The following is a 22,467-nucleotide window of genomic DNA, read 5'->3' on the forward strand; positions in this document are numbered from 1 at the left end:
CCTGAGACAATAATATGCTGTTCAAATTTGCCGTAATTTGAGCAGTGGTTCTCTTTCTACAGCATTTTGAAACTCGAACTTCAATTATGGATGGGTGATTTCAACCAAATTCAACACACAAACTAGGGTGTATACGTGGACAAGGGGGAAAAAAATAATAATAAATAAATAAAATTAAAAAAAAAAAAAAAAAATCCCGGATTTTTCCTGGTTAAAAACACATTGTCTCCTGTGTGAAAACACACTTTTTCCTTGTTAAGTGACTGTATACTTTTCCTCGGAACTGTAAAACGTGTTAATCCTTTGAATGGTTATGGTTTTATACATCGGCGTAGAATTTCTCGGCACTTTAGAAGATCTTTGATCTGCAGCAAAATGTATACCGCATATTTTCGTATTACAAAAGTATAAATTCGAATTCCACCAAACATCGCATGTTACTTTCTGAAGCACTGAAATCCAGATTGCGATGCGCTTTTGTAAGTCAGTCATAGCTCATGTCATGTGATCTCGTCAGCTGATGACAGCGGACATTCAGATCATAGGACACGGGATGTAGTCAGCCAATAGCAAGAAGCACGAACACACAAATAGGAAAAGTTAATGGTTTAAGTTAATATACATAGTGTTACTACAAGAAAAGAAAAAAGCTTTCACATATAATATTGGTCTCTAAAAGTATAAGCTACAAGAGAAGCTCAGCTTTCTCATACAACGTTGGTCTTTTTTGTGCGTGTTACACTTTAAGATACATCTCATAATTGTGTCACATAAATGTCTGATCTTCTGAGCTCGAAATTCTTCTACACAGTCATCCTCAAGGAGTTGATTTTTAAATGAGAGTCAAACACACTATGATTTAAAAAATCACATCATACATTCTTGCACGTTGTTCATCTTGCGTAAAAGGAATTTTGATTTGAAAGTAACACTTTTCAAACAACCATTCACAATATTTTCCCGTGAACTGTTAGAAATATGTTCATTTCAGCAGTTGCCAGAGAGCGCCAGATAAACAGGTGTCACCACGCTTTCGCAGCTACTATGATGCAGGATGCCCATGTTCGTACGTGTAAAACATTAAAAGATCTTACATTAGAAACAAGACATTAGAGGATACTCCAAGAGCATCAGAATTTCGTGAACCATACTAAAATGCATAATTTGGCTTAAAATGCACATTCATATGTCCAGATTCGGATGTATATTTTCTTGGAGTACCAGTACTGTATTATCTCACATTTGGTTCTTTATTATGGCATAGTGCCATACGTGATAGAACACAAAAATGCGCAATTGAAACGCAGCGAACCGTTGAAACTAGCTAACAGTGAGGAATTAAGCACTTCGTTTCAAATAAATTGTCTGCCTCAGCAGAAAAGATTAATAAAAGGAAATTCCTTTAGCAAACTGACAAAAATAACTTCATTGTTCTGCAAGGCGATTAATGCTTGACTGTCAGAAAGGTGTAAATAAAATAAAATCTGAAACTAGTAACATATTTTAGCCTTCCATAACTATGCGACTGTATTTTAATTCACTTGGCTGCTTCCGTTTTGTTTTAGTTTTAGTTTGATGCGAGAGCAATAAACGAAGAGGAAACAGCAAAAATCACTAAACGTAAACACGGGTCATGTGGAACTACCCATCTGCCCACTACAACTCAGGCTGCTTTGTGCATCAGCCCCCAACCTACAATATTCCCTAACAGGGGCAATACTAGATTAAATATCCAGTGTCATGTGGGACACAACCTCCATGCTGGTGGGGAGGGGGCGAACGGGGGGTGGGGGTGGGGTGGGGGTGTGTAGGACAGGCCAGTATTTCATAACTTCTAATTGGAAACCCACAACTTTGTATTCCTCCAATATTTCGAACAGGGAACTAGTCAACAGGCTACAGTGGCCATGTAGTGAACTATGATGTATCATAACAGGCGGTACACTGTGAGCAGAGCTCATGTATTGTGCAGACTAGAACAGATGATGTTCTAAACCTACAATACTTGCACAATGTTTATTGCCCTGCACACCTACTAATAATGTGGAGAACAGACATGCACGTGAATGAAGAATGTTGCAGCCACAGAAGAAAACACTGAAATGATCCTGATTGCAGAGAATGTAGGAGAAATGTTGATGCTGCTGTTGCCTTCAATGCCGAATGTTTTCCAAAGGAACCTTGCTATGTTTGTTCTTTTACAAGGTTGTGAATGCTTTTGTCTGATGGCATGAATACTAGAAATAAGAATAATCTTCACTAAGATTTAAAGTTACTTACTCTTGTACAAAAAGGTGTGCATTATTCAGGAGGGCACAATTTCAATAACTTGCCAGCAGCCATAAAAAGCTTAACAACCAATGAAATTCAGTTTAAGAGAAGCCTAAAGGATTTATTTGTGGACAACTCCTTCTACTCAATTGATGAATTTCTCAGTAGAACCAACTGATTTGTGTAATATATATATAAAACAAAGATGCTGCGACTTACCAAACGAGAAAGCGCTGGTAGATAGACACACACACACACACACACACACACACACACACACACACACACACACAAATTTCAAGCTTTCGCAACCCAAGGTTGCTTCATCAGGAAAGAGGGAAGGAGAGTGAAAGACGAAAGGATGTGGGTTTTAAGGGAGAGGGTAAGGAGTCATTCCAATCCCGGGAGCAGAAAGACTTACCTTAGGGGGAAAAAAAGGACAGGTATAAACACACACACACACACACACACACACACACACACACACACACACACACACCCATCCGCATACATACAAACACAGGCAGACATAAGTAAAGGCAAAGAGGTTGGGCAGAGATGTCAGTCGAGGCAGAAGTACAGAGGCAAAGATGTTGTTGAATGATAAGTGATGTACAAGGGGCGGCAACTTGAAATTAGCAGAGGTTGAGGCCTGGTGGGTAACGGGAAGAGAGAATATATTGAAGGGCAAGTTCCCATCTCCGGAGTTCTGATAGGTTGGTGTCAGTGGGCAGTATCCAGATAACCCAGACGGCGTAACACTGTGCCGTACACCAAGGCATGTTTAGCCATAGGGTGATACTCATTACCAACAAACACTGTCTGCCTGTGTCCGTTCATGCGAATGGACAGTTTGTTGCTGGTCATTCCCATATAGAAGGCTTCACAGTGTAGGCATGTCAGTTGGTAAATCACGTGGGTGCTTTCACACGTGACTCTGCTTTTGATCGTGTACACCTTCCGGGTTACAGGACTGGAGTAGGTGGTGGTGGGAGGGTGCATGGGACAGGTTTTACACTGGGGGCAGTTACAAGAGTAGGAGCCAGAGGGTAGGGAAGGTGGTTTGGGGATTTAGTTCCTTTCACCCATTAAACAACCATTTCGGCTAGTTCTAACAACTTTCGTTTTATTTCCATTCCCATTTTTCCCACATAACCGATCATTTTTTAGCAGCTTCCCACAGGTTTTAACATTATTATTCCTTCGTCAGACAATTGTTAACCTCATTTTCATGATCTGCCACCACATAACCAGTCCTTTTAATACATTTACACACAGTTTTTTCGAAATTTTCCCGAATTTCTCCGCCCTTTAATGTGTTTTGGAGGCAACACAACTACCTAACCTTTGTACACATCGTTGTTTACCAACCTAAGTTCACCACAGGATCAACATAGCTCAGCTTAAACCAACACTTTTTCGACTTTTTTCACACCAGAACTCCAGTTGCTTTCTAGTTCACCTTTATCTCCCCCCATATATTTTTATTTTCACTTTAGCCTCATGTTATACTTTCCACCTTCTTATACCATGTCACCCTCACAACATCCCTACGACACCATAGTTTTATTTAAATTCCATCCACAAACATGCCTTCGCCCTAGCCAGATTACGCTACCATATTTTATTTACTCAGGCTTGTCTGACATTTGGCATTACCCCCAAAGGCCTCACACTTAAAGTTCCCATCTCTGGCTGTAACCCTTCTTTCCATCAATCCCTATACCAGTTCCAAACCGAACAATCCATAGCCCTCACTCACCTAATCCTCACCTATACATCAACTCAGCCAATGAACACACCCGTCACCTCCTATCCCTAATCAAAGTCCTCAATCTTTCCTCTCCCACATCCACACCGGCTGTTCAGAGCATCCTCATACTGGCCAACCACTAATTAGAACAGCATGCCACCCTCCACCTAAAAAAGCTATCCAATCTCCTGGTTTCCAACCTCCGGAAAGGCAACTCACTAACCCTCCACAACCTTTCCAACAAACCTCAACCTCCTCTCATTGCACACAGACCCAGTCTCTCCCATCTACTCAATCTCCCACTTCCAGCTCCACTGCCCCCAAAACCTCAAAATTCTAGTCAACACAATCTGGAACCACAACACCCCAATTCAGTAGTTAACCTTTCCTCCAAACCTCTCTCCCTATCCGAAACCTCTGTCCTATCCAAAGGCCTCACCTTCAGCCCTACACCCAGATTCAACCAAACAGCCCTTGTCAAAGATTTACTGTCCTACACTCGTAGTCTCTGCTGGAAATATCACTTTGCCACGACGAAAAATAATCCGAATCCTACTCCTAATGGCCCAACTCCCCACGACACTATCCAAATTGAACGCTGCCTGGAACAGTTCTGTCCTCCATCACAGCAGGACCCACTTCCTCTTCCTCAAAATCACCCTCTCCAAACCTTCCAGGAATTTCTCACTTCCAGCCTTGCCTCTCAATCTTTCTTGAAAAACCTTAATCCTACTCCCAACATCACCACAGCTGAAGCCCAGGCTATCCATGATCTGAAGGCTGACCGATCCATTGTCATTCTTCTGGATGACAAGGGTTCCACAACCGTGGTACTTGATCATCGGGAGTATGTGGCTGAGGGACTGTGTCAGCTTTCAGACAACACTGCATACAAAGTTTGCCACGGTAATCCATTTCCTGATGCCCAGGCAGAACTTCAAGGGATCCTCAGAACCTTAGGTCCCCTACAAAACCTTTCACCTGACTCCATTAACCTCCTGACCCCACCAACACCCCGCACCCCTACCTTCTTCCTAAAATTCACAAACCCAAACATCCTGGCCACCCCATTGTAGCAGATTACCAAGCCCCCACAGAATGTATCTCTGCCTACGTAGATCAACACCTGTATCTCTGCCTACGTAGATCAACACGTGTATCTCTGCCTACGTAGATCAACACCTTCAACCCATAACGTGCAGTCTTCCATCCTTATCAAAGACACCAACCACTTTCTCGAACACCTGGAATCCTTACCCAATCTGTTACCCTCGGAAACCATCCTTGTAACCATTGATGCCACTTCCTTATACACAAATATCCCACACGTCCAGGGCCTCGCTGCGATGGAGCACTTCCTTTCACACCGATCACCTGCCACCCTACCTAAAACCTCTTTCCTCATTACCTTAGCCAGCTTCATCCTAACTCACAACTTCTTCACTTTTGAAGGCCAGACATACCAACACTTAAAGGGAACTGCCATGGGTACCAGGATGGCCCCCTTGTACGCCAACCTATTTATGGGTCGCTTAGAGGAAGCCTTCTTGGTTACCCAGGCCTGCCAACCCAAAGTTTGGTACAGATTTATTGATGACATCTTCATGATCTGGACTCACAGTGAAGAAGAACTCCAGAATTTCCTCTCCGACCTCAACTCCTTTGGTTCCATCAGATTCACCTGGTCCTACTCCAAATCCCATCCCACTTTCCTCGACGTTGACCTCCATCTGTCCAATGGCCAGCTTCACACGTCCGTCCACATCAAACCCACCAACAAGCAACAGTACTCCATTATGACAGCTGCCACCCATTCCATATCAAACGGTCCCTTCCCTACAGCTTCGGTCTTCGTGGCAAATGAATCTGCTCCAGTCCTGAATCCCTGAACCATTACACCAATAACCTGAAAACAGCTTTCACATCCCACAACTACCCTCCCGACCTTGTACAGAAGCAAATAACCAGAGCCACTTCCTCATCCCCTCAAACCCAGAACCTCCCACAGAAGAACCCCAAAAGTGCCCCACTTGTGACAGGATACTTTCCAGGACTGGATCAGACTCTGAATGTGGCTCTCCAGCAGGGCTACGACTTCCTCAAATCCTGCCCTGAAATGAGATCCATCCTTCATGAAATCCTCCTCACTCCACCAAGAGTGTCTTTCTGCCATCCACCTAACCTTCGTAACCTCTTGGTTCATCCCTATGAAATCCCCAAATCACCTTCCCTACCCTCTGGCTCCTACCCTTGTAACTGCCCCCAGTGTAAAACCTGTCCCATGCACCCTCCCACCACCACCTACTCCAGTCCTGTAACCCGGAAGGTGTACACGATCAAAGGCAGAGCCACATGTGAAAGCACCCACGTGATTTACCAACTGACATGCTTACACTGTGAAGCCTTCTATGTGGGAATGACCAGCAACAAACTGTCCATTCACATGAACGGACACAGGCAGACAGTGTTTGTTGGTAATTATTACCCTGTGGCTAAACATGCCTTGGTGCACAGCCAGCACATTTTGGCACAGTGTTACACCGTCCGGGTTATCTGGATACTTCCCACTGACACCAACCTATCAAAACTCCGGAGATGGAAACTTGCCCTTCAATATATTCTCTCTTCCCATTACCCACCAGGCCTCAACCTCCGCTAATTTCAAGTTGCCGCCCCTCGTACATCACTTGTCATTCACATCTTTGCCTCTGTACTTCCACCGCGACTAACATCTCTGCCCAACCTCTTTGCCTTTACATATGTCAGCCTGTGTCTGTATATGCGCGGATGGATATGTGCATGTGTGTGTGTGTGTGCGCGCGCGCACGCGAGTGTATACCTGTCCTTTTTTCCCCCCTAAGGTAAGTCTTTCCACTCCCGGGATTGGAATGACTCCTTACCCTCTCCCTTAAACCCACATCCTTTCATCTTTCCCTCTTTCCTGTTGAAGCAACCTTGGGTTGCGAAAGCTTGAAATTTGTGTGTGTGTGTGTGTGTGTGTGTGTGTGTGTGTGTGTGTGTGTGTGTTTTATTGTGTCTATCTACCAGCACTTTCTCGTTTGGTAAGTTTATATATATATATATGAAGTTTGTGCAGAGAGCAACATTACTTCCACGACAGTCATGACAATACAGGTTTTTAAAGGAAACGGCAAACTTTTCTTATTGATTCTTCATGTCATCAATCAAATGAAGACACCAACAAGACAATATTCTGGAGACACAGGATGGAGTTCACGGAGAGTGTTGCAGTTCTTCACACTGCTAGATGTAATGATTGAAGAGCATTTGTCCTCTTGTCTAACAAGTCTGCAAAGCAGTAGAAATGGAATGCTTTTATTTTATTAGTTCCAAAAACAAGTCTTGTACATTACAGGAAGTATGTGATCGAAACAAAAATGCAATTCACAAAGAACATTTGACAGTCATGTTCAGACCTTTGGAAAGTTTTTGCACTAATATTAAGATGTCCTGTCACTATGTGATTTCTTATATCCAACTGAACCTCTATATGAGTCGTGCTGCTTCTCTTCTGCATGCCAATTAAATTTCCCAAATTTATTATGTGTTATACATGTTTCACTTACATGTAGCTTCTTTGAAGAATTTGACACACTCACTCATAGTTGCTATGCTACCGCAAAGAGTATCAGTGCCAGCAATATATGCACAACCAGCCTTTACCTCTACAGAAAGTTGACCAAGCTGATGCATTCCCTCTTCTAGGCCCAGTGCAGAAATTGCATCAGTAACCAGCACCAAACCTGCCCCAGAAAATAGTCTTCTTAGTGACATTATGAACAACAGAAGGCAAACATTTTGTATAGATATAACTTGGTAGCTAGTGTTATAAAATATAATTTATGAAAAATGAGTACTCTCTGTATTAACATTGGGAGTACAAAACTTACAAGAGAGAATCAGAAATTTGTTATATGGATAACCAAGCTCTGGCTTTATAACCTTTAGGATGAGTTCGATGCGCTATTCTCAGAGCAGCAGGGTGAGTGTGGATGCCATCCGAAATGATACCAAAATAAACAACATGATCATCTGGAACAGCATCTGATGCCAAGAGACCCACAAGACCAGGATCCCTGTGATGAAACTGCATGAAGAATATTAGTAACAACACTAACATAAGTGCAATGTACATACAGATTCATTATTACCTAAGTCTGAAGTGAAACTGAAGTCTTGAATGAGAATCTTAACTTAAAATATTAAGTCCACATAACTTTCTTAAATCAATGATAGAGAAATGTGAAAGAAACACAACATCTATTCTAGTACAAAGCATGTTGCAATGCAGGACAAAATTTTCATAAATGACACCCTAATATTCGTAAATGTTCAACATCTAGAAATAATGGCATCAATATCCACACTCAGATGTGCATACAGCGGTGTACCAGCAATAAATAATTGTGATGGCAGACAGGTGATCACACATAGGCCTAGCAGTGATCTCTTGTATGACTGGAAAAATTAGTGTTAGAGGTAGAAATGTGGAATTAAGTTGAAATGCAGGGGCACAATACTGACTTGTGAATGAGCTCAAATGGAATAAACTACAGCAGTGATGCATTTGTGGAACCAATAGATAGAAGAGGGTCATAACAAACAGATAAAACAATGCTGGACCACCCAATGTGACTTCAATTAGGGATGACTATAGTTCAATTCTTTTATCTTGGCGGCTCGTGCATGGCCGCCCAGATGCGGGAGATTGCTGCGTTGCCAGTTGCACGTGCCAAGAGAAGTGCAGCGCCATAGTATAGTATAGTATAGTATAGTATAGTTCGCAAACTTACGTTTAGGGGGGAGCGCACAGTTTATGAAGTAAAGCCACCACGGCCGCATTAACCCTTTCGCTGCTACAGAGACGTGCCCCCCGCATTCCGCACTGTGCGCGATTTTGTCATCACTGCACTGCTCGCATGTGCAGACAAATGGTGTTCCGACTGCTTTGACACACTTATCATTCGATTTCACGAAAACTATTTGGCCCAAAAATTTGATTTTTACACATCTTCCCCCCAGAAATGACTTAATTTTGTTTCGATGTTCAACGCAGTTATTGTGCAGCATTAAATGTAGTAAACCATTGCTCGAAATTTTGAAGAGTTTGCAGAGGTAAAAGTCCATAGTGTATACTTTCCGTATGATCGATTTTAGTTGCCATTAGAATATCAAAAAATTACATTCAAACGAATAAAATTCGTGAAGTAAGACACTTCAATATTGTTTTTAAATAAAGAAAATATTAAGCACCGAACGAGGTTTGCACTCAGAACGTCTTGCTTAGCAGCCAAACACCTTAACTGTTACGTTAATGCAGCTCGTCATTCAACAGAATTCCTGGAGGACTTTAAAGAATCACGCAAAATACCAACAAACACTGTTGGTATGGCTATGAATTACATTTCGTCAAAGTACAATAGGAAATAAACAATTACTGCTGTTCTTTATTGCGAAAAAGCGGTTAGTGAGAATGAATTTCCTTGCTATCGCCTGAATTAGGAGGCTTATTGCTTGTTTGGTTTAATTAATTAATATAATATGAAGCAATTGGTGTAAAGAATGCTTTTTCCAAACTTTCTTTTATAGAAAGTCTGCTATCAAGACATTGCTTTTGTTCAATTACTTTATTTATGACTGAACGTTTCTAAAACTGAAGACACTCGTCCGTACTCTGCACTGCACTCGAGCTCTGGCAACGTCGTTCTCTATTCATTGCCTGACTGTGTTTTGTGACGTCAGATGTGCAGAACGAACCTAAACTCGGCCGCCGTCGTAAATGACGCGCACTTTACTAACTCATTTACAAACCATTAACAGACCATACAGCATTATCCACATAGATGGTTAAACATTAGAACACTGGAAATGTTTACATATATCTGCATTAAAAGTACATCAGCTGCGACACGCTGCACACATGTCATTGCATTAGCTATCACTCTTCAGAAACAATAAACATATCAGAGTTTGAAGAGGATGTGAACAATGATGCTGGAATTTTGAGTACCAAATCATACAGTTTTCAAGGGATGCTCTTCAACATGTCTTACAACAACGGATGTATGCATGTCACATGTTATCCTTGTGATCCTCATTTGTCAGTCCATATAGCTGAGTGACACAATAGGCTCCAATGGATACATCTGAATCCATCTCCTATGTCATCAATCAACCGAAGACACAAACAAGACAATACTCTGGAGACACAGCAGTTGCTACATCAAACAGGTTTCAGAGACTGGGAGAAAGTTTTTCCTTCAGGCAGTTTTAAGCAGGACACTATTCGGCAACACAAGGTAAGCAATGTGCACACCTTCTTCATACAACAATAACAGATATACAATGCTAGAACGGCCTACATATTCATCTCATATGTCACCCATTAAACAAGCCTCAGATGTGGTTGATCATCAACTTATTCACCACAATCCTCTAACAGCCACTGTTCATGCTTTGTGGACTCTCATACGAAGAGCATGGAGAGAAATCTCTCAGAAATATATCCAGACTCTCTTCGGTTTAATGCAAAGGTGTTTACAGGCTCGTGCTGCAACATACTGGGGTTGCATGAAGCTGGAGATCTTTAATCTTGATTATCATTATAATTGCATATGCCTCATATGTCACATGCTTTCTTCCTGGTGTTTCAATATTCATAAATGTTGGTCAATATTGCAAATTCTCACTTAAAACAAGGGTTTCTCTAATCACACAACTTTATGTGGAAATTACATGTCTGTTTCTACTAAACACAGTAAATGATGGATATAAGGCATTATGACAAATAACAGAACTCAAACTGCGATTAACTTTATGACTGTAATAATGTTGCAGAATAATAGAACTCAAATTGCCAAGAACTGTAGAAATGTAATAACATGCCAGCACTTGTTGAACTTGCAATACAAGAAAGAGCAGATACAAAATAAAATAATGCTTCAGCTATCAAGCTCTTGAAGTATTACTGTCACGGAAAAGTGGTGTGGAACAATATGTTTTTGCTTTCTCTTCTGTTTCCCCCCAGCAATTCTTTGTCTTCGTGCCACAATCTCCCTTTTTTGTAATACATGGCGATTTACTTGGGAATGCTAATCATAAGCAAAGGCAGGATGAAGGTATAGGTTAGCAAGCAGGAACACTCAGTGAAACAATATTTATTCGCCACAGTAAGCAGTTTACATAGATAGTCATGGAGAAAATCCCAAATGATATATCTAAAAAACTATCACCTTTTTATAGGTTAAGAGTACGTTTTTGTCAACCCAACTGCATGCAGAAATGATATTTGCATACAATTTAATCATTATAAGTCGGAAAGTAATTACTGTATGAGGACCAAACTTGGTAGCATTATTGTCAAGGGCATGGGGAACAGAAATAATGCACAACCAATTCAACCGAAACATTTTTAATGTGGTGCTACGGTACATCATACCATTACATACCAGTACAATTACTGCTACAAAAGGGGCTCAAGATGGCACCCATTAGGTCCAGAAGAGTTCGAAAGCACAGAATTGCATCCTGCACAGCAGAACAAAGCATGTCCATAGGTATGCTGGCTACCTATCTTTATATGCTGCGCTTCAGATCAGCACATGTGTGAATGTTCCCCTGGTAAAGCCTGTCCTTCAGGTAGTCCCACAACCAAAAATGGGTGTGAGATCAGGTGATCTTGCCGGACAAACATTTGGAAACAATCGGTTGATAATTTGATTGTTTCCAAATGTATTTCGGAGAAGGAGGTGAACTTTGCAAGCAATTTGTGTGGGGCCCCATCTTGCATGAAAACTGTTGATGTTCGATGTATGTCTCTTGTGTAGGGCGGGTATGACATGCTGGCGAAGCATATAGCAATAACACTGGCCAGTCACACTGCCCATCTTTGGTCTTTGAGTGCCAACATATTCAAGAAAGACTGGGCCAATGATGAACGTAGCTGTGAAGTCGCAGCATACAATGACACGTTCACGATACAGAGGAACTTCATCCACAGTGACTGAAGGTGAAGCTCAGCAATTCTGTGTGTTCACCTCACCTCACCTCACCCATCAGAGAAAGATGAGCTTCGCCTGTCCACAGGATGGTCCATGGACAGCCCTCGTCAACATCAATCCTTGCGAGAAAGTGGAGAGCGAAGCATACCATTTGAGAATGCCTCAAAACACCTACCGTACAGTGGACATGGGATGTCCAACTCTTGTGACAACACAGCATGCACACTGCCTGACGATCAGAAATTGTGTGCAGCATTGTCTGCCATAGCAACAGCAATTTTATCGACCCAGCTGTTGCTTCAAAGTTTATTTACCCATAACCTGACTGCATGTGCTGGTGGTATAGCATCATTCCTTCTAAGGTTGAAGTGACAATGGTATTCCTATCTAGCAGCAGCAACACTGTCACTGTTTTTTAAAGGCCTTCACAGCGACAGCTCATTCAGGGTCGCTCCAGCGTTAGATCACAACAAATGGCTTCCATTCCCAAAATATATTACACACATTCAGTATTGTCAATAATACTATTCTGTTTTTAGAGACTAATTAAGACAATCCGTTTTTCTTCCACAGCATGTACTTGTTGAAAAATGGGTATTTCAGAACATTCTTCTTGCATATTCGGCACTTCACTGTGTAAAGGGGATAAGTCAAGGTTTGATTAAAGAATATTTTGGAAATATGTTTGATATGTCAGGCTTCAAACAAGTACAGTTAAGCTTCTTGAACACTAAACTTAAGTCTGGAAAAAAAATATTGTAAATATTAATTAATTACTGGAAGAGAAAATACATTTTCTTTCATTATCTCAAAAGTTACATTTTTTGTCTTGCCTCCTTTTTGCAATGACCAGTTTAATTATTGTGTCACTTTTTGAGTATGTATATTCTTGGGATTTCAAGAATTAAGTTCATCACAGAACCAATCTGGACTGCCAAAAATAAGAATCTAACAAACATTGAAAGAAACAGGAGATGGCATGTTTCTGTTTGCATGACAATTTCTTAGGCACTACCATATTCTTATAAAGTTAGTTAATAGCACACTTGTCTGACAGAATTCTTACTGTACCACACTATGAGGACAGAACCAGAGGACTTGAGTTACCATAGATTGCTTCTCGCCACATAGAGGAGGCACTGAACAGCAGGCAGGTACATGCATATTACAAGTGTGCTTCTCTGCCACTCAGTGCCTCCCCTATGTTGTGAGTAGCAGTCTGTCTAAATGCATATTGTTGTTATTTTTTCAGCCCAAATTTTTTACTGTAAATATAATTAAGATAAATTGCTACTAACCCCCCCCCCCCCCCCACACACACACACACACACACACACACACACACACACACACACAGAGAGAGAGAGAGAGAGAGAGAGAGAGAGAGAGAAAACAAACTTCGCCTCCGGACACCACAGTGTAACTGAGCTGAATAGTGATCTGTGTGGAAGAGACGTAGAGTGGGATGGGGTGAAAAGGCAATGGGATAGCAGGCCAAGAGTGGGGGAAGATCCTATAGTGCTGCCTGTCTAAGTGTGCTGGGACGGGATTGTGGAGACAGGATAGTGGGCTGTTTGGTGCAGCATCAGTAACCTGTGCCCAGAGGGGAAACACCACAGGCTAAAGGACGGTTCGGACTATGTAGGTGCAATGGAAAGATATAACCACATGTGAGGTTGGAGTGGGGCAAATAAAGGGATAGAAGCAGATGGGGAGAGGGACTAATGAAGGGTGAGGCCAGGGGGCTTACAGATACGAAGGATATGCTGCAGGAAGTGTACCAGACTGTCTATTTCAGAAAGGCTGGTGTTGTTGGGAAGAATTCTGAGGGTATGGGCTGTGAAGCAATTGGACACGTTAAACACATTGGGTGTGCTGCATGCTCAACAACTGAGTGGTTGAGCTGCCTATCTGCCACATTTTGGCAATGGCTATTCATGTGGAGAGACAGCTTGCTAGTGCTCTAATTCACATAGAACCATGCAGTAGTTGCAGTTAAGTTGGAAGACTACACTTTGATAGGGTAGGAAATGCTTCTGACAGAACTGGAGAAGGTGGAAGTGGGAGGACATATGGAACCTCTCTCCACATCAAACCAACCAACCATCAACAATACCTCCATTTTGACAGTTTTCATCAGTCCACAGTGTGAAGTCTCTTCTATACAGCCTAACCACCCCCAATTGTACAATATGCAATGATGAGCCGTTCCTCTCCAAATTTACCAAGGGTCTCACTTAGGCCTTCATTGCCTGAAAATGTGTTCCCCCTCTTGTCCAGAAATAGATCTCTCATGCCTTATGTCCTCATTCACCCATCACACCCACCATATCTCACACACTCAATGACAGGGCATAAATGAGTGCTCCCTTAATGACTAAATACCACCCAGAACAGGAACAACTGAATCTGTTAGGGTATTGATTATCTCTCATCATGCCTAGACATGAGACATATCCCCTCTACAACTGGTTCATCCAGTTCCTGAGCATTTAGCTCAACATGGTGTGCTTATCTTCAATGACTGCTTCACAGGCTGTGCCATCACGATTCCGCCTACCAATCTTCACTAGTCCTTGTCCTCCACCTGCCTCTATCCAATTCTCTGCCCCCAATCCAGTCTCACACACCCCTTCAATATCCCCAGCACACCTGCATAGTCCATTCACCTTTTCTGCTTTTCTCCTCTCCCTTTCCCTGCCACCACTTGTGACCAAGACATTTGTAAAATCGGTGTAATATATATGGGAAAAAATTATCTGTGTTATTATAATTTCATTTCTATATGAATAGTTACTGAATAAGTGGATTCTGTAAAAAAGGAAATAATTATTTTTCATTTTTATGCTTCTGTAATATTATGTATGCCAATTTTGCAAATAACGTCTGTGGTCGGCAAGTGTGGAAACCGAAGCAGACAATGATAATTAAAAATACAACAAAGATATACATTAGTATAGTAAATTGCTTATAAATAGTGGAGGTTTGGACATTACTATCCCTGTCTTCTTGTAGCCATGAATGTTGTAAGAGCTTGGGACACTAACGCTTAGTTAGCTTTATTTTGTTCTTTTATTGAGAAAGACGTCATTGGATATTGATGTATAAAAAAAGGTGTGTACTTTGAATTTTATGTTGATTTTGAATAGACAAATTATTAAAAATTATTGTAATAATTTGTAGCTAGCTTGCCCAGAATTTCATTCCATATTTTTAGCCATTTTCAGTGAATTTAGAATTTTCCATGACACAGTGCTGCGCCACAATTGCGGGAGCCGCTCCCGTGGCAAATTCAAGCGATAATTCAATATAATTTGCCGATGACATTGTAATTCTGTCAGAGACAGCAAAAGACTTGGAAGACCAGTTGAACGGAATGGGTGTCTTGAAAGGAGGGTATAAGATGAACATCAACGAAAGCAAAAAAAGGATAATGGAATGTAGTCGAATTAAGTTGGGTGATGCTGAGAGAATTAGATTAGGAAATGAGACACTTAAAGTAGTAAAGAAGTTTTGCTATTTGGGGAGCAAAATAACTGATGATGGTCGAAGTAGAGAGGATATAAAATGTAGATTGGCAATGCCGAGGGAAGTGTTTCTGAAGAAGAAAATTTGTTAACATCGAGTATAGGTTTAAGTGTCAGGAAGCCGTTTCTGAAAGTATTTGTATGGAGTGTAGTCATGTATGAAAGTGAAACACAGACGATAAATAGTTTGGACAAGAAGAGAATAGAAGCTTTCGAAATGTGGTGCTACAGAAGAATGCTGAAGATTAGATGGGTAGATCACATAACTAATGAGGAAGTATTGAATAGAATTGGGCAGAAAAGGAGTTGTGGTACAACTTGACTAGAAGAAGGGATCAGTTGGTAGGACATGTTCTGAGGCATCAAGGGATCGCCAATTTAGTATTGGAGGGCAGTGTGGAGGGTAAAAATTGTAGAGGGAGACCGAGAGATGAATACACTAAGTAGATTCAGAAGGATGTAGGTTGCAGTAGGTACTGGGAGATGAAGAAGCTTGCACAGGATAGAGTAGCATGGAGAGCTGCATCAAACCAGTCTCAGGACTGAAGACCACAACAACAACAATAACAATTGAATGAAAACAGTTTTCCCACAACTAAGCGGGCAGGTCATGGTACATTAAAATTATTTCTTTCAGCTTCCCGGAGCCCCCGGGGATCTGCTAGTAAACATCAGTGACGTAAATAATTTACGTAAATCAGAGTTTTAAAACTTTACTTATGTGATAGCAAAGACTGCTGTGTTGAAATCTGGTAGTATGGCTAATAATATTAAAATCAATTTTCATTTTTAGTTTCATGCTCTTGTGTTAGCTGTGGCCATCAATAATGTTGAAATATTAAAAAATCCATTGCAGCTTTTATGTTTGGCAAACACTGCATACTGTAACTTCTGTGCATATAATAAGAGTTAATTTGCAGTGCATTTCAGAGACGACAGAGAAAGACATGTTTAAGTTCATAATCAGTTAGAATAATGATACAGTGTTCCATTTCTAACAAGTCAGATCAGAATTATGAGAACTTAACCTTGCAAATTAAAGATCATACATTCACAGCAGGAAATCTTTTAGTGTTGGGCGTATTCCCACATAATAGATCAGAGGGCACAAAGTTAAAATTTTCAATTACTGAAACCAGTAGCGAGAACCGCATTTTAACTTTTGTGGCATAACAATAATCAACATGTAGTTTACTTACAGTGATATGCAACATAAATTATATATAAAATCGAAGTGCATGGGGAAACGCAACACACTCCAGTCTCATACACGTATTCTATCCTCCCACATAATCCTTTCCTCTTGTTTCCCACCCTTGATGGATTCCCCACTTCCACTCCAGCCTCAAATACGCATTCTATCCCCTCAGCACACTTGCATAGTCCTTTCCCTTAATTGCTCTCCTATCCCCCACCCCCACTGTCTCTCTATGCTGCATTATAGTGGCTTCCCCCACCTCTACCCTGCCACTCGTTCCCCTCCCCGCCCCATGCCTCTTCTGTGCCCCCTCTACCAGCCCCAAATGAAATCACCGTTCAGCTCAGTCTGGCTTCAGAGTCATAGATGTCAGTGACAGTGTGTGTGTGTGTGTGTGTGTGTGTGTGTGTGTGTGTGTGTCAAAGAATTCACACTGCTAGCTTGCTAGCTTAATACTATACACAAATCTACTTTTAAATGTGCCTGTCTGCCACTCAATGTCTCCTCAATGTGGCAAGTAGCTACTTATCCTAATTCATATGGTAAACAAGGTTCTGGCAGAATGTAAATAATTTTGGAATAAAGGAGACCACTCTCACTCTCAGAATAGTAGATGTGTTGGAATGTAGACAGAAAACAATGAAAACCTGTCAGTTTTTGGACAAATTCTGTAACAAGCTAGAGGGCATGCACATGACAACACCCCCCCCCCCAAAACACACACCCCACAGTGGATACATTGTGCCATATGAACAAACAATGCTGGGATTGTAGTCCAGCAAGTGGACTTCGAATAGCATGAAGGATTGTGTTGGATGGAGTAGGTAAAGGAAGAAAGAGGTGGGAAACAGGAGGATGGGTTGGCAAGTCATAGCTGGTGGCTTGCAGGGAGAAAGAAGCTGTGCATAATAGGAATGCAAGAGGGAGAGGCTGCAGATGCACAGCATACGAATGCAGGGGTGCAATACACGGGCACTGTGGCTAGTGAGTTCGTGCAGCACACAATGACAATGATGTGGAGGTATACATTGGGAGGGAGTGACAGGACACGAGGAAGGGGAGACCGTTGGGTAGAGAGTGTGGGTCAATGGGTTAGTGAAGATTGAGGCCAGGAGGATTACAGGAGTGGAGGACGTGTGGTGAAAAAAACTCCCATCTACGTAGTTCAGGAAAGTTGGTGCTGGAGGAAAGAATCAAGATGGCACAAGTTGTGAAGCATCCACTGAAATCGAGCATGTTGCAGTCAGCAGTGTGTTCTGCAACTGCATGGCCAACTCTGTTCTTCGCCAGTTTGGCAGTGGCCATTCATTTGAGTGCACAATTGGTTAATGGTCACATGTGCATAAATTGCTTTGTAGAAATTGCAGCAGAGTTGGTATATGACGTGGCTGCTTTCACAGGTGGTCCTGCCCCTGATGGGATAGGATTAGAATAGGATGTGCTGAGTGAGTTAATTGGGCAGACTTGTACCTAGGTCTTCAACAGGAATGTGAGCCCTGTTGCAAGGGCCGGGAGTGGATGTGATATGGGGATGGACAAGGATTTTGCGTAGGTTGAGTGGGTGGCAAAATACCAGTTTAGGAATGACGAGGGGGCACTCCTTCACAGTTGGTCCTTGGGGGTGGTGGGAGGGCTAGGTTTGTGTCACAATATAGTGCGGGAAATCTGTTAGTGGACTAGGTTTTGGAGGTGGGGGTTGGGCCTGTCTGTGAATGTCTTTGTGATACCTTCAGCATACTGGGCAAGCAAATTCTCATCAATGCAGATATGCTGTTCAACATGCTAAAGGTCTCATAAAGGCATCCAAAGACAGGAAATACCTGCAAACCTAGTCCACAAACAGATTTCCTGCACCATATCCTCACACACCCCTAACAGAAACAGATCAATTTTAGAGAAGGAATGTTTAAAAATGGAATGAGTTACTGTATTTACCTGATTATAAGATGAGGTTTTTCCCAAATTTGTCATTCAAAATACATGGAATCATTTTACATTGCAGATTAAACTATTGCTGCTGAGGTCAACGTGTTTACAGTGTTTGATAGATTAACACAGGGGTCATCTTACACTTACAGTTCAAGCTTGGGCTATTGAGGTTTCATTCAAATCTATTTTGAGGAGTTCCAAAGGTTAGGGTTTAGCATACAATACTTTCATTCGAATACACTCAAGATTTCCCAATATGCCAAAGCACTCGCTAGTATCAATCTTGCTCGAACAATCACATGACATTTGATTTGCGTTGCTAGTGCAACAGACATGTAATAAATTATGAACCACCTACTACGACAATCCAATTCCCTGCATATAAAATTAACAATTTTGTGAAAAACAAGAGGAAATAGCATTACATTCTATCAACTTACAAACTTTTGTTGTATTTAAACAGGTTTGCAATAAAAATTTCTTACCGGTATGGATACTGTACACATACATTTTTACGTAAAGGTAACACTCAAAGGCAAAAAACTTGCCCTCAAAATCCATTACTTGATTCTGAACCCGAGTAAATATTTAATTTGGTTATGAGAAACAAATGACTCACAAAGTGAGTTGCAAATGAGAAATTTTGTTGCTGTTCACATATTAGAACTCTGGGGATAAATGTTATCATTTTTTAATCAGCCTTACAACAAGATGGTGACATTCAGATGAAACGAGAAAGAAAATCAATCCAGAATTAAAAGTGTAACAAATGAAGCAAATTAGACTATACTGACTGCAGTCATTATCACAAGAATAAAATACAGTGGCAAGACCCATTTTGGAGATAGTCCAATAAACTTCACTAGATAACAGAACAAGCGAAAGTTCAAGAATTGGACTGAATCGTGATTATGATGTCTTATTTATGTATTAGTTACTGTTGTTACACATACCTTCATCCTAAAAGACACTGCCACCTGTGTTTCACTGTTGCTCAACATTACAGAAGGCCTGGAGGTGCAACAGTGACACCAGCTTGGCTGAAAACTATCATGGAGATGGGGAGGGGAGTGGTGATTGGGCAACAAATATCGTCTGGCAATCAATACTGCGTACTTTGGCTTTTTATAAATATTTTTAAACTGCAGTTTGCCTGAATCCATATGTACTTGGAATCAAACTGACTTTAAAACTGGACAAATACTCCATAATAGCATACATTTCTGAAGGAGATGGTAAAAATCTAGATTGGAGCAGTGGCATACTTACATGTTTCCATCAGCACTGTTGCTGACACTCACTTTCAGTTATGATGGGAACACTAGAGGGTGTGTCAGCTGCTGTTCTACACAGCCAATGAGAGAATGGTGGGCAGAGGATATGTTTTTGTAGCTAAAGACATTGTAATATTCTCACGTCACTACAGAAGCAAGATATACTATGTGTCTGGCAAAAAAGAAATCACAATGTATTCAGAAGAAACAACCAAATATCTGTGACAACGAAGATACAAATTTCACAGCTGCCCTGTCAGGATGAATATTAAAAATAATGGTATCACACACGACAGGCTAAAAAAAAATGACAATGAAGATAAAAATTAATGTAAACAATGTTTTTGTTTGTTTTGTTCCTCCTCGAATTATCAGATCATAGACAGTCAATAAATGATAAGTTTAGAGTAGGGTAATGTTGACTTTTTAGGCAATTTTAATTAGTCAGAATATGTTCAAAAATAAATTTTTCTAACGTAGCCTCTTTTTTTTTTTTAAAAAAAAAGTCATCTCATACTCAGATAAATATGGTCCCTATGGATCAAAAGCCCATCTAATCATGAATGACATTTGCAAAACGAACTGAAAACAATGATAAACCTGCAGACATTTGCCAACTGTCTGAACAATCCCTTTGACTACGGCTGAGATCGAGATATTTTTAAAATGCACAACAATTAAGACCAGCTTGAGTGCATTAGCAATGCTCTCAATAGAAAAGAACATAATTCAAAGCTTACTTTAATTTCAATGAAAACATTAGTATTGATTAATTTGCTTCAAAGGAAGGCATAGGAAGAGACTTGGCATGCCAATATTGTTCTAGGCAAATTCATTTCACTTGTACTTATATTTTTTAATAAAATGATATATGTTTTGCATGAACTTGATAATGATTTTCATATGCACACATGCCCCCCCCCCATGAACCATGGACCTTGCCGTTGGTGGGGAGGCTTGCGTGCCTCAGCGATACTGATAGCCGTACCGTAGGTGCAACCACAACGGAGGGGCATCTGTTGAGAGGCCAGACAAACGTGTGGTTCCTGAAGAGGGGCAGCAGCCTTTTCAGTAGTTGCAAGGGCAACAGTCTGGATGATTGACTGATCTGGCCTTGTAACACTAACCAAAACGGCCTTGCTGTGCTGGTACTGCGAACGGCTGAAAGCAAGGGGAAACTACAGCCGTAATTTTTCCCGAGGGCATGCAGCTTTACTGTATGATTCAATGATGATGGCGTCCTCTTGGGTAAAATATTCCGGAGGTAAAATAGTCCCCCATTCGGATCTCCGGGTGGGGACTACTCAAGAGGATGTCGTTATCAGGAGAAAGAAAACTGGCGTTCTACGGATCGGAGCGTGGAATGTCAGATCCCTTAATCGGGCAGGTAGGTTAGAAAATTTAAAAAGGGAAATGGATAGGTTGAAGTTAGATTTAGTGGGAATTAGTGAAGTTCGGTGGCAGGAGGAACAAGACTTCTGGTCAGGAGACTACAGGGTTATAAACACAAAATCAAATAGGGGTAATGCAGGAGTAGGTTTAATAATGAATAGGAAAATAGGAATGCGGGTAAGGTACTACAAACAACATAGTGAACGCATTATTGTGGCCAAGATAGATACGAAGCCCACACCTACTACAGTAGTACAAGTTTATATGCCAACTAGCTCTGCAGATGATGAAGAAATTGAAGAAATGTATGATGAAATAAAAGAAATTATTCAGATTGTGAAGGGAGACGAAAATTTAATAGTCATGGGTGACTGGAATTCAAGTGTAGGAAAAGGGAGAGAAGGAAACATAGTAGGTGAATATGGATTGGGGCTAAGAAATGAAAGAGGAAGCCGCCTGGTAGAATTTTGCACAGAGCACAACATAATCATAGCTAACACTTGGTTTAAGAATCATGAAAGAAGGTTGTATACATGGAAGAACCCTGGAGATACTAAAAGGTATCAGATAGATTATATAATGGTAAGACAGAGATTTAGGAACCAGGTTTTAAATTGTAAGACATTTCCAGGGGCAGATGTGGACTCTGACCACAATCTATTAGTTATGAACTGTAGATTAAAACTGAAGAAACTGCAAAAAGGTGGGAATTTAAGGAGATGGGACCTGGATAAACTGAAAGAACCAGAGGTTGTACAGAGTTTCAGGGAGAGCATAAGGGAACACCTGACAGGAATGGGGGAAAGAAATACAGTAGAAGAAGAATGGGTAGCTTTGAGGGATGAAGTAGCGAAGGCAGCAGAGGATCAAGTAGGTAAAAAGACGAGGGCTAGTAGAAATCCTTGGGTAACAGAAGAAATATTGAATTTAATTGATGAAAGGAGAAAATATAAAAATGCAGTAAATGAAGCAGGCAAAAAGGAATACAAACGTCTCAAAAATGAGATCGACAGGAAGTGCAAAATGGCTAAGCAGGGATGGGTAGAGGACAAATGTAAGGATGTAGAGGCCTATCTCACTAGGGGTAAGATAGATACTGCCT

At 41.1% G+C, this 22,467-nt stretch overlaps 1 protein-coding gene across 2 annotated transcripts in view; it reads right to left on the reverse strand.

Moving 5' to 3' along the window:
- Positions 1 to 22,467, reverse strand: part of LOC124621916 (N-acetylglucosamine-6-phosphate deacetylase) — a 111,210-nt gene that overhangs the window by 12,439 nt on the left and 76,304 nt on the right. For both annotated transcript variants that reach the window (XM_047147421.1, XM_047147420.1), the window contains 2 exons: positions 7,988 to 8,132; positions 7,612 to 7,788 (listed from right to left, as the gene is read on the reverse strand). In XM_047147421.1, the coding sequence (XP_047003377.1) occupies positions 7,612 to 7,788; positions 7,988 to 8,132 (322 nt within the window). The remainder of the gene's footprint in view (positions 1 to 7,611; positions 7,789 to 7,987; positions 8,133 to 22,467) is intronic.

Source organism: Schistocerca americana, chromosome 7 (assembly GCF_021461395.2).
Source record: "Schistocerca americana isolate TAMUIC-IGC-003095 chromosome 7, iqSchAmer2.1, whole genome shotgun sequence".
In the NCBI taxonomy this organism is placed as follows: domain Eukaryota; kingdom Metazoa; phylum Arthropoda; class Insecta; order Orthoptera; family Acrididae; genus Schistocerca; species Schistocerca americana.